The sequence below is a fragment of the Vicugna pacos genome, chromosome 8 (genome assembly GCF_048564905.1).
Source record: "Vicugna pacos chromosome 8, VicPac4, whole genome shotgun sequence".
Classification (NCBI taxonomy): Eukaryota; Metazoa; Chordata; class Mammalia; order Artiodactyla; family Camelidae; genus Vicugna; species Vicugna pacos.
The window spans coordinates 74,140,603-74,154,035 of record NC_132994.1 but is presented as its reverse complement, the minus strand read 5'-3'; the positions used below and the strand labels follow the sequence as shown (position 1 = coordinate 74,154,035).

The 13,433-nt window shown below is 36.8% G+C and overlaps 1 protein-coding gene across 8 annotated transcripts in view; it reads right to left on the bottom strand.

Moving 5' to 3' along the window:
• The window catches only part of PACRG (parkin coregulated), a 438,725-nt gene that overhangs the window by 192,364 nt on the left and 232,928 nt on the right, over positions 1-13,433 (bottom strand). For all 8 annotated transcript variants that reach the window (XM_072966153.1, XM_072966155.1, XM_072966154.1 and 5 more), the window contains exon 4: positions 713-862. In XM_072966153.1, the coding sequence (XP_072822254.1) occupies positions 713-862 (150 nt within the window). The remainder of the gene's footprint in view (positions 1-712; positions 863-13,433) is intronic.

Genomic DNA, 13,433 nt, shown 5'->3' with positions numbered 1-13,433 from the left:
GTTAGCAACATAAAAGAAAACTAGATTCATGTCATTTCAAGAAGTATGAAGGGAAAATCACACTGTCAATGAACAGACGTGCATCACTGCCTGCCAGGAAATCACAACTTGTTCATACCTTTGTTAGGGTAAAGCAGATTCACTTCAGTGTATCAGTTCTTTCCAAAGCTCATAGAATAACATTTTAAAAATAAATGTATTAGCATATATATACTTTTAATCAGTACTCACCATCAGCTAAGTGTAAATTTTCTGTTTTGCCTTTTTTTTAGAACTAGGAGAATATCTCCTAAAACTCTCAAAACCACCAATATAAGATTTTAAAAATATTGCTTTTGTAATTTTAACAGGAAATACCTAAAGGTAGACTTACTATCAAGAGAAAGGACAAACTCCAAACTTACTAATATATTCAAAAGACTGTTAAAAAAACTTTACAATTTAATTATTGGAAGATTATAGAACTGCTTCAGTGCTTCTGTACTGAGTAAGTCAGCTGTATGTGTGAGGAGTAATAAATGGAATTGTTAATTTTACTCGTTCCCTAGGGAGGAGCGGGAGAAGGGGTGGGAGTTACGCTGGTTAGATCTCCAAATGGATCTTGGCTTATACGCAATAATAAATCCTAAATGTGATGCTAATTAACTCTACTTCAAATCACTCCCTTTTTTTTTAGGGCTTAAAAGACATTTTGACTTTTGGGATAACTCACCATTCATATTCTTAAACATGTTCAGGATGGGGAGGATTTGTCGGTAATAGGGCACCAAAGCTTCCCCCACCATCTCAGCTGACACAACCAGATGCTGTAGGACTTTGAGAGTGACGCAGATGATCTGTCGGTTTCGGAGGTTCAAGGCATCTGTACGGCAGGAAAAGGAAGAAGCCAAAAATAGAAAGCATTGGTTTCTACAATGTTCAGGCAAAGTGGTCTCGTAGACCCTTAAATTAAACTGTGCTCTACTGGGGATCACCAATGGTAAGCCTTTATAATTACAGCTTTGAATGATGCACTGCAGCTCTTAATGTTAGAAACAAGTTCTTGTTTGTGTGTGATCTGTTCTCCCAACTTGTACTGATTCCTCATCAATCCTAAGAAAGCAGCCTATTGTCCTTCACAGAAGAGGCTGGTGATGGACAGGTAGCATGAAAGGTAAACGATCAGTTAGTGTCGCTACAGTTAAAGGTCCCCGTGAAGGTTGAAAACTGATAAATTTTTATGCAACAATCCCTTTCAGTTAGCAGCCCATGCTGCTGCCATGAAACAAACATTTTGGGGAGAAGAGGGGACGGGGAATCGTGTGTGTGAGTAGAAACTACATGCTGGCTGGTTATAAATATCAAGAACATTGTCGGCAAAAGTGACTATGAAGTGATTATATTTAGATTCTCAAGAAAGTAGAGAAGAAAAATAATATTTTTCATGTTCAGAACTTTAGAAGGAATCAACAGTATATAACTAAGAGACCAAAGGAATACAATGTATTTTTAAAGAACAATTCTGAATGCGCAGCAACAAGCGGTAGTGCAGCCAGGACAGGAGACAGTAAGTTATGCGGTGTTTCCCCCGCTTGCAGGGTCTGGAAACCTGTTCCAGTGCGGAATGCAGAGGCCAGCGGTCAGGCCATCGATAACTGGCTGCAAACACTTGGGCAGCTCCCCCCTCCACTTTCTTGGTCCCAGTTTAACCATGGAAACCTATGGAGTTTAACCATGGAAACCTTAACCATGGGAACCTATTATTTACTTTCTCATTTGACTAAAAGTTCCATGATTTAAATAGAAAGCCACATAAAGCATCTATTATAGAAGGTCAAAGGTGGTGACTGACAAACTGCAATGCTCAGGACTACTTCAGGACAAAATCACAGGCTCTTATTTGTAATATTCTACTCTCTAAAGGAAAGATTGACTATGACCTTAAAGTATGTGCCATTCACGGAGGGACAAAAGGAGCCAGGCGACCTAAAGGGATGCCACTGCGGTCAATGCACCGGTGAGGCAGTTCTAGCATTGTTTCTGAACTCCGGCTCACATTTCCAGTAGGCTGTATCTTGCTATCATCTCAAATTCAGTTTGCTCCAAAGATAAGTTTCCCCCATAAACTTTATCTTTTTCCTATTTTCCCCATATTTAGTATTGATATAGCCAGGTTCCCAGCCATCCGGGGTCAAAATCTGTTTGTCATCCCTCACGTTCCTCATGGTGCAAAGCCATCTTATTCTGTTTTTGAAGTATCTCTTGTATTTACATCTTCCTCCCATCCTCACCTCCACCCCTCTGCTCCTGGGGCTCCATTCTCACTACACCTCCTCTGGTTCTGGCTCTTGGAACTCCTCACTGTAGCACTGCCATACCTTCCTAACTGACCTGCCTTCTTTCTGTCTTTCTCTACTCTCTCAATCTGTCTTTTTCACACTGGTGCTGGATTAACCTTCTTAGAGCATATATGATTATTTCTCCAGCTGTTCAAAGAGTTCAGTCTCCCTCACACCATCTTCTAGAGAATTAAGTACAAAGTAGCCAGGCCTAAGGATGGCACTTAGGGTTGAACCAAACTAAATTCTCAATTAAAAATCCAAGAATATAAGGTATCATTTAGTGGGTTCACAGCTATTTCCTTTGGAATCACAAGGGAGTTTTTAGAAATAAAATGTGGTCAGCTTCATTCCCTCCAGCAACAAAATGGGGGTTGGGGCAGGGAGACACCGCAAGGCAGCCCCGGAACTTCTAGTCCTTTTTGGTCTGAAGGTAAACGAATGCGATGACTAGAGATGGCTCACCTTTAACTCAGGGAACCAAGTTAAATATAACTATGGAATTCTACTGCATGATGGCTCATTGTTACAGCATTTAGACACACTGCAGGTTATACCATATATTCTGAAAAACTGAAAACAGAATGCTATAATTTAGCTTAGAAGCTGTAGTAATGAGATATTCAAGAGCAGAGTTTCAGAGGACCATGGAAGCTGGAGAGGGAGAAGGGCAGGTAGTATCTTATAGTCAGTAGTGGGGCTCCTTTTACTGGTCTTGTCTGAGCCAAAAGTTGTTTTATCTTTTCTGGAAGCCAGGGGTTATTGATCCCTGCCTACTGACCCAGCTTCATTTAACAGAAGAGAACTAGGAGCCTACAGAAATTCTGAGTATTAGGGGCAGTGGGCATTCTTTCAAAAAGTCTACCATAAAACTCAACATATCTAGGATTCAGTACTGCACAGATAGGTTTGATGGTTCATATACAAATAACTAACATGTATTGGGCACCTCTATATGCCAGGAATTAACTGAGTGCTTTACATACATTAGTTTACCAAATATCATTCATCAAGTATTTATTGTGAATGTATTATATACCAGTCATTTTAGGAATTGGAGATACAGAAGTGAGCAAGACAGATATGGTACTCAGCCCCTTGTAGCTTATAATATAGTTTGGAAGAAGATATTGAACAAATACTAAAAGTGTGTTGAGTGTGCGTAAGAGAGATAGAGTATTTAAACAGCAAATCAAAAGGTGGCATTCAGCCCAGACTAGATAGCAGAGAAGGCTCCTGGACACAGGTAAGGAGCTAAGGGATGAGTAGATGTTATTCAGGTTAAAGAGAGAGAACAGCTATGCTAGATCGTCCCCTCTTGGATAAAGGACTTCTTTTATAAGGGCTACTCCAGTTCACAGAGACAAAGTTCTGCTTAGCCATGTGGGAACAAAGCCCCAGACAACAAAGAAACAGTCTTCTAAATGGTTTTATCATTATGTATATGTTTTTCTTGAGATCATTTAGAAATGGTACAAAGAACTATGTTGGGTATGTTTAGATGAACATAAAGGGACTGAGGCTGTAGTAATTTCTGCCAAGCCAAAATATCCCTAGGTCCTTTTTTTTTTTTTTTTAATTGAAGTACAGTCAATTACAATGTGTCAATCTCTGGTGTACAGCACAATGTCCCAGTCATGGATATACATACATATATTCATTTCCATATTTTTTTTCATTTAAGGTTATTACAAGATATTGAACATAGTTCCCTGTGCTATATCTGTCTTGCCTTATTAATCAAACAGAATCAGATGCTTAAGATCCTGGGTTTCTGCCTTTTCTCTCTACTCATTCCTCTTTTTAAAAAGGACTCGCACCCACATCCAGCTAAATGTTTTATAAACTGCTTAGTGAGCAAGGATTAGACATTGAAACAGAATTACATGAGTGTGTTGCTTTAATTTTTTATATATTAAAATAAATGTATAAGTGAGTGTGTATAATTTATTCATTTTTGTGGGTCTTTTTTTTTTTTCAAAAATGCCTTTCTATTGACACTATAAAGTCACAAGTAGGAGGACCTATGGAAGGTATTAGAAGAGATAGCTATCTGAGCATGTGTAGAAATCAGCTGGTGACTGCAGAAAAGATTTTAGTGGCCATAGTGCCTACTAAGGTGTGCTGGCTTATCACAGTGCCTTTCTTTTAGGGCATACATGCCAAAGCTTGCAATAAAACAGACTAAAGTATGCTCATCTACTACCAATGTTAGAAGAGTTTTGCCACATAGAACATATTAAGGAGAAAACTTTACATGTATATGAGTAATAATAACATCAACCTTTTGTTGATTAAGTTTATCCTTGTATATATAGCTAATTGACCATCTGGGGATAAATTAACAATCTCTCTCACTATGGATAGTAACAACAGCTATTAGGAAATAATTATTTATCTCATTGAAACCGCAACTGAATTAACATGGTTGTGATAAATGTGATTGAACTGACAATGACTGACAAGTAAAATGCCTGAACTGTTACTCTTAATGGCATCTAAAATGGAACCCTGAGTTATCCTGAATGGCCAGGGAATGGCTCTAAAACCTCTGCAGTAGCTGTGAGACAGAGCCAGGATATGCACTATAAAAGTTCCTTAACTTCGTCCAAGAGGGATTTTTTTTTTTTACATTGCCCATTTCCATTTCAGCTCCTCTATTTTTCTTCTTCATTCTCAGGGAATTAAGATATACCATTGGCATTATGTTGTCGGTTTTTATGGCTGAGTAGTGCCATTTGCAGCAACATGGATGCTCCTGGAGAATGTCATTCTCAGTGAAGTAAGCCAGAAAGAGAAAGAAAAATACCATATGAGAGCGCTCATATGTGGAATCTAAAAAACAGAAACAAACAAACAAACAAAAACAAAGCATAAATACAGGACAGAAATGGACTCATGGACAGAGAATACAGACTTGTGGTTACCGGGGGGGGGGCGGGGTAGAGGGTGGGAAGGGATAGACTGGGATTTCAAAATTGTAGAACAGATAAACAAGATTACACTGTATAGCACAGGGAAATATACACAAAATGTTATGATAAATCACAGAGAAAAAAATGTGACAATGAGTGTGTATATGTCCATGTATGACTGAAAAATTGGGCTGAACACTGGAATTTGACACAACACTGTAAAATGATTATGAATCAATAAAAATGTAAAAAATAAAAAAAAATAAAAAAAAAGATATACCATTAAATTGGAAGTATTTTTGTTCTTACTGTGCCAATAGAATTAAACAAAAAAAAGAGTTTTTTTTTGAAACAAAGTCCTTTTCTCTTGAAAAAAGTATGTTAACAGATATAAAGAGAATATGATTCTGTGGCTTGAAAGAGATGAAATGTTTATTCTTGTGTTCTTGGGCCTGAAAACTATTGTCAGGATGTAAGTGAGGACTTTGAACTCAAGATTTAAGGTTTTGAAAAGGATCTAACATGAGAAATCTACTGACATTATAGATCAATCAGGGGAATCTTTTTATTCAGAAAATCGGATTTCTGTTGTACTGCTTACTGCCTTCAAGTATAATCAACAAGATAGAGCTTCCAGATACATAGAAATTGTTGAAGAATAAGGGAAAAAATAATTTAAAGTCAAAGTGGTAAAGCTTATTCATCTTAGATGGGTATAAGTTACATGTATGATTTTCTTATGCATAAAATCCATTATTATGATTTTTGCAAAGTGAGAACATTTTCTGCTAGTAGATATGATTCACTACTGTGGAATCAGGAAAAATGGAAATATTCCTACTTCTTTTAAAATTGGATACACCAAACAGAAAGCAAAAGCAAATAGTAAATTCTAAAAACAAATTTTGACATATGATATAAATGTTAATATTCTTGATATACAAATAGCTGCCACAAACCAATAAAAAACTGAATCTGCTATTTTAAAAAAATAGGCAAATAATATGAATAGATAATACATAAATTAGTAAATACAAGTGAGCAATTACTATTCTAGTGTTCAAATTCATTGATAATCAAATGAAATAAAATAACTATTTTATAATTTTGGATATCATATTAACAAAACATTTTTGAAAATTTAATACTCATTGTGGAAACAGGTTTGGGAAAAGAGCTACTCTCATAAATACTATATTGTAAATCATCACAACCTTTCTGTAGCAATATGCATATAACATTTGACCTAGAAATTTCACTTCTGGGCATTTAGTCAAAGGCAGTATGCAACTGTGTACAAAGAGTTATGGGAAAGGATGTATCAATATTATTATTTATAATAAGAAACAATCTAAATGTTTACAAAACACTGGCTTATTAAGGAAAACCTAGTACACCTATACAACAGAAAATTACAAAGTTATTAAAGTCATCTAAAGGAAAAAAATTTTAAATGAGGAAAATGTCTATTAGAAGGTCAGCAAAGAAGTAGGTTATAAAGCACATTTTCACAATAATCTCACTTGAAGATAGAATGTAAACAGAGAAAATACTGAAGATTTACATGCTCAGATACTAACAACAGAGACTATCTTTTCCATTTCGTATTCAGATACAGGATTTATTCCATTAAAAGCCTTGTTTTCTACTCTGCTTTAAAAAAAATTAACAAACTTTGCATATTTCCCTAAAATAGTATCCTTCATGGTCATAATTTATGTGTTTTAGTGTAGCAGAATTCTAGTCCTGTCTCCTTATTCTTTCTCAATATTTTCTTGATTATTCGTAACCATTTACATTTTGAGACAAAGTTTAGAATATTTGGTCGGGTTAAAAACTATCCTTGGCACTTTGATAAAAATCTCAATAAATTTAGAACGTAAGTATGAGGAAAATGGTCATCTTTCCATTAGGAACATGTATCTCTTCAGTCGTTCTTGTTTTTTCTTAAGTTCCTTGGAAAAGCTTTGTAGTATTTTTCATGTAGATTCTGCATACTTTTATTAAGTTTACTCAAAGGAATTTTATTTTGTTTTATTTTTACTACTAGTGTAAGATCATTTTTTCCCAATATGTTTCCTAGAAATTATTGACAATACATACATAAAAGTATATTATTTTTGTATATTTATTTATAACTGTTACCTTACTTAATTGTCCTACTGGTTCTAATTGTTTTTGAGTGAATTCAGTTGGCTTCTATAAGTACTATCAAAAACATTGCTAAATTGATCTTTGCTTTCTAGTATTCTAGTCATATGACAAAGGCTAAAATTTCGAAGAGAAAATATAGTGTGATAATGCTGAGTTTAGACATTTTAGTGTTTAAATCATTCTTATTTTCATATCTTAAGTAATATCTTTTTATTCTACTGTGTAAAATATATATAATATAAAATGTTATTTAACCCTTTTAAGTGTACAATTCAGTGGCATTCGTTACATTCACAATATTGTACAATTATCACCACTATTTATATCCAAAATTTTCCATCACTCAAAACAGAAACTCTATACTTATTTAAAAAAACAACCTCCCCAGTCTTCCCCTCCAGGCCTTGGTAACCTCTAGTCTACTTTCTGTCTCTATAAATTTGCCTACTATAGATGTCTTCAAGTTTTTTAAAGTATTATTCTTTCTGACATTGAAATAATTAATTAATAATTGAGATTCCCAGCCAGACCCAATATCATCTTAGTCGAATTAGACTGAAATGGATATAAATTTTGCCAGTTAAGGGGCACTAACTATATAAAGCTTAATTTTTTAGAATAGAATGAATTCAAAACATGTTTCAAAACAAATTTAGGTCTCAAAATTGTAGAAATTATTCTCCTTTCAAAATAGAACTCAACTGCTATACAAATAAATACGATGTGGCCTGAATTCTCAATTAAAGCACCAGAGACTTGGCTCAGCTATTACAGATGTGGAGCAAGCCTATCGTAAGTGTTACTATTTTTCCTTTAATTCATTATTTTCTAGTAAGCATCATATTAAAAAAAGCGCAATTTTTCCCTCTTACCCCATACAGAAAAGAGCTATCATTATGCAAAATTCAAATTTTGTCATTACAAGTGGTTACCTTTTTCACTATTTTGATAGAAAAGAATACATTCTGACTTTAGGACCATAGAATACAATTTAGTATTTGGTGAGACTGTTTGGTTTCCATTAAACACTTAGTTTTAAAGATAGATACATAATTAGTATTATTTTATTAAATAAAGTATTCAGTTACCAAAATGGTCTCAACGTTACAGTCACTGGCATGATCTATTTAGTAGACATAACACCTAAGACATAAAGGAACCTGAAAAAAATGTAATTCAACACTCTTTTCCAACCTTGTTGCAACCAAGGTTAGGCCTGTGTTTGCTCTCATACATACTGAATTCTCTAACAGTAATTGAGAGTAAACTTACCAGTATCCTGCTTTGTCAAAAAGCAGAGGAGGGTGGGGAGAGGTATAAATTAGAAGTTTGGGATTAACATAAACACATTACTATACATAAACTAGATAAACAATAAGGACCTACTGTGTAGCACAGGCAACTATATTCACTATCTTGTAATAGCCTATGACGGAAAAGAATCTGAAAAAGAATATATATGTATATATGTGTATGTGTGTGTGTATATATGTATTATGTGTGTGTATATATATTGAATCATTTTGCTGTACACCTGAAACTAACACAAAATTATAAATCAACTATACCTCAATTAAGAAAAAGCAAGCAGAGGAGGATTTGTCTCTTTGGAGCACTCTGCTCCCCTCTCCGTACTCTGCTGGCTCAATTCAGCTTGAAGGAGTTGGGTGACAGATGAACTGATGACCAAAGGAAGGAGTCAGACAGCCTTGGTGCCTTTCTCAGAGTAAAACCAAATGACAATCTGCTGTGATGAGTAGGCACTGCTTCTAAGAATTATGGTTATGTTTTTTCCTCTGGTTGAGAAAAGGTGCCTAAATTCGCTACAATTTAAGATGATAGAGTAGTGGACTATGAAGAAGGGTGTAATACACACATGCTTTTCACAAAACAAGAAAGTTGAGAGCTGTACTACAAAACAGAAGATGGGCAAATACATCAATTTCTAAGAAGGAGCTGCCCTTTCCTCCCCAAAGAAGGACTTTGAAAACCTAAACACTGCCAAGCTTGACATCAGTATCTGGTACAATTCCAGGATTGATTATTTAAGCCAGTGATTTCAGAGCTCCTAGGAAAATAGTGATGATGACCAGGAGCCAGGGTGAGCTCTCTAGAATGTCAGGCCAAGCTTACAGTACACATTCTAACCAGTTTACTCACAAAGGAGATCACAAGCAGACTACATTGGGAGGCAACTGGCAAACCTCTCCTCGAGGCAAGATACAGAAATGGTTGAAGGTTAGGCTTTTTCTTTTTTCCTTACTGTGTGAATAACTGGATTTAAGTAATATGTCTTAATGGTTGGTATCAACCCACATCATCCCTACTGGAGTATTGCAGAGGTCCATACTTGACCTAGCCCAGTTTCCATCTAACATTTTTATTGTAACTTGAATGAAAGTTATAGAATCCAAAATCTATCTATTTTTTGATGACCTGAAGTTAGGATGTCTGCAGAGACATGACCATGAAGGAGACCAAGGAGGTAAAAATACAAATTTACTATTATTACCACCTTGATTTGGCCCTGTGCTAAACCTCCTACCTGTATGATCTGTTAATCCTTACATAAGGTCTGGGCAGTCAGTTTTATAATCCCCTGGGAAAGACGAAATAGTGAACTTACCAAAACCACACATCTAGTAAATGGCCAGCTGGGGTCTGGTTTACATGAGCTGTGATCATTGTAGTTAGACCCCACTTCTTCTCAGCATCCCACCAAGTCCTGGTGGACAACAGGGTCAGACTTGGAACATATTCAGGAGAAATGTTCAGCGCTAGCCAGGGAATGTACGCTCAGGCATGGACTCTGAGCAATCAGACTAGATATCTGTTGCGACCTGAGCTTAAATCACTTATTCTTGGGGAACAAATCATCGTGATGGAGCTAGATCTCCTGGCATCTGAAAAAGCAAGCAACATTCTGCAGTAGCGGCAGGAGGGTATAGCTCAGTGGTAGAGTGCCTGCCTAGCAGACACAAGGTCCTGGGTTCAATCCCCAGTACATCCAATGAAATAAATAAACAAACAAGCAAACAAACAAACAAACAACCCAATTACCTCCCTCTTCCACAACACTCTGCGGTAGTGTTATTCCCTGACTAGAGCTCAGGCCTCATGTGGAAGAATGAAGACTCCCAATACGAGGCTTTTAGGTTAAAAACCTACTACACATACTACATGATCTGCTAAAGAGCCTGAGATGTATTGTCTCATTTAGTCACTGAAAATCCTCGTAAGTTGGGTGCCATTCCCATCTCAGTTTTATAAATTGAGCCACAAAGTGGTTAACTTGTCTGATAGCTGGGATGTGAGAGAGCTGGAACTTTGACCACGTAGTCTGACTTCAGAGCCCTTGCCCTGAACTATCAGCCTATACAGGAGGAGGGATGAAATCTGTTTATTTGAGAATGGGAAGGGACAGCCAGTATGTGGTGAACTCAGGTTGAAATGCAAGCTGCTATTTTTAGCTCTTTCTCTTATTCTGTTATGCCTTTCTGACATGCACAGCTATAACCTCCACTTCGATCATTTTCATTTTGGATCACTCTGTTTTTCCCTGTTCATACAGGACTAGATCTGATTCTTCTTCACCCTCACAGGTCCAGAGGGATTCTTCCTCTGCAAGTGGCCAGGTAACTGTTTAAATACTTCAGAGATTCTAATCTCTTCCTCAGATTGCTGTCATCTTGCATCTATAAACACATTGCTTCTGTACAGGACTTCATACAGGGGACACCCATTTTTATATTATGACTTTCTTTAAATAAAGGTGGTAAGGCAGCTGACAGATTGTGGGAGGGGAAGGGATAGAGAGGAGAGGAGAAAGAACAGCATCCATCAGGCAGCGGGATTTTACAAGTCCACCTGGCTATGACTGTTCAATTCAACACAGCACACAGCTTATTAAGAGCCTGTCGATCACCTGACCTGGGCATTTCTACAAGACCTCCTTTAATGATCACAACAACTCCCTGAGGTACATATTATGTCCTTTGTTTTGCAGATGAGGACTAAACTTCCGAACTAGGAAGGAGATGGGCTAATTTGCACAAAATGACACAGCCAAGACTAGAATCCAGAGCCAGGTCCACGGCCTTTCCAGCTACACCAATCCTCAGAGAGGACAGAGAAACATTGTCTTAGCATCACCTGCTGAATGTTCTTCAGAAAATGGATGTTTTAAGCTATAAGATTCCAGATTCCATTGCCCTCAATAGCTGTGAATTTTTATTTAGGAATCTCAATTGATCAGTAGGGGTTAAGTTTCCTGCAGTAATAGATTAACCCTAAAATCTAAGTGGCTTCATGCAGAAAAGGACCATTTCTCATTCCTAGCAAATAACAACCAATTCACATCAGCATGGGGGTGAAGAGAAGAGAGAGAGAGAGAGAGAGAGAACTGTGCGCTGGCTCTGAAATAGTTTGAAGGGAACACACAGCTCTCCCGTTCACAGCCACTGGCAGACTTAGTCCCATGGTTCCACACAACTGCATAATGAGACAGGCTAAGGAGCAGACAGATGTTTGCTGAGCAGTAAATGTCTTGCCATAGCGTTCATGGTATTTTGAGATGCTAACTCTTCTCACTTCTGCTAACCTGTACAGTGGGTAGGTTAGACGACGTGGGTTAAATGAGCCGGTGTGTCCCACCCCTCCTGACCACCGCTCAAAGCTAGGCATGTGCCTTCAGCTGATGCAATGACAATGAATCTCTGACTTTTATTTTTTTTGGAAATTAAGGGACAATGACACTTGTTCTTTCCTACAGGTATAAATAAGTAAGCATATAGTCCCAGAATCTATTCGGAGCATCCTGAGGCCAAGAAGCGAGGCAGCTTTAAGATGACCATGCGTGAAACAGAACAAGAATGACAATGGCGAGCCACTAGATTATATCAAGCCTCGAACGAGACCCTGGATTGTTCAGTTATGTGAATTATTAAGCAAAACTAATTCTTTATGACAATTTGAATCAGTTTTCTTTTTGTATCATGTAACCAAAATAATTCCGATACACCTCTTTTTCCATATTTTCAGAAACATAATATATTTTCTTCTTAAATAAAAAGTTATTACTTTTTTACAATGATCACTTTTAAAGTAATTTACTTGGAAAATTTCAAGAGATTTAAGTAAAATTATCATATCATAAAGAATAATGCTTTTCAATTGGACTTGTTCCTTTCTAATTAAATAGACTTCTCAAAACAGTTTTTGTATTGTGATACAGATTCTCATATTTTATCCTTACTTGATGTATTTCTTTCCACTGGGCGTTTTTTAAAAGACCATTTTGCTTTTGAAAACGTTATTGTTCAAATTGCCTCAGCTGTGTCTGTGCGTGTTTGTCCTTTATAGCTGGGTGACCTCAACTCATTAGAGCTCTCCTAATGAGGCCACTGTCTTATGTCCTGTCTATTTGTAGATCAGTGATATTTCTGTAATTCTTTAGCAGCCAGGGTCACCTTGCCCCTAGTAGACCATCTCACAAATGTATGTTACTGCTCATAAATAAAAAGAATCACAGGAGAGAATGTGGATGAATAAACAATTACTCTCACTACTTGAATAACTTCTCCAATGAATGGAAAGCATTATATCATTATACCTTTTATTTGCTGTTTCATATTAGGGATTCTTACAAAGTAGCTTTTATATAATACGTAGTACGGTGGCAAGCCCAAATGGCCTCTTTACACTTTTGATTATGACAACTATACAAATTTCAGTATGGATGGCAGGTATGTGCCTGATTAAATTAATTCTGCAAACATTTTGATGCCTCTACTGTGTACTAGGCAGTACATTAGGTGCTGTGGGAACATACTGCTTTCTAACATTACATTCTAAGTAACGTAAGAAAGGAAGATATAAAGTTCTGTGGGAACAGGAAGGCAGGGGTGGTGAGAGGACTGACGTTGAGGATAGGGAGGGAGACGGGAATCAGAAGAGGTTTTCCAGGACAGTTCCTATTGGAACTGGGCTTTGAAGGTTTCTTAACGTTTAGGCATCTGTGGACACATGAGAATGGGTATACTCAAAA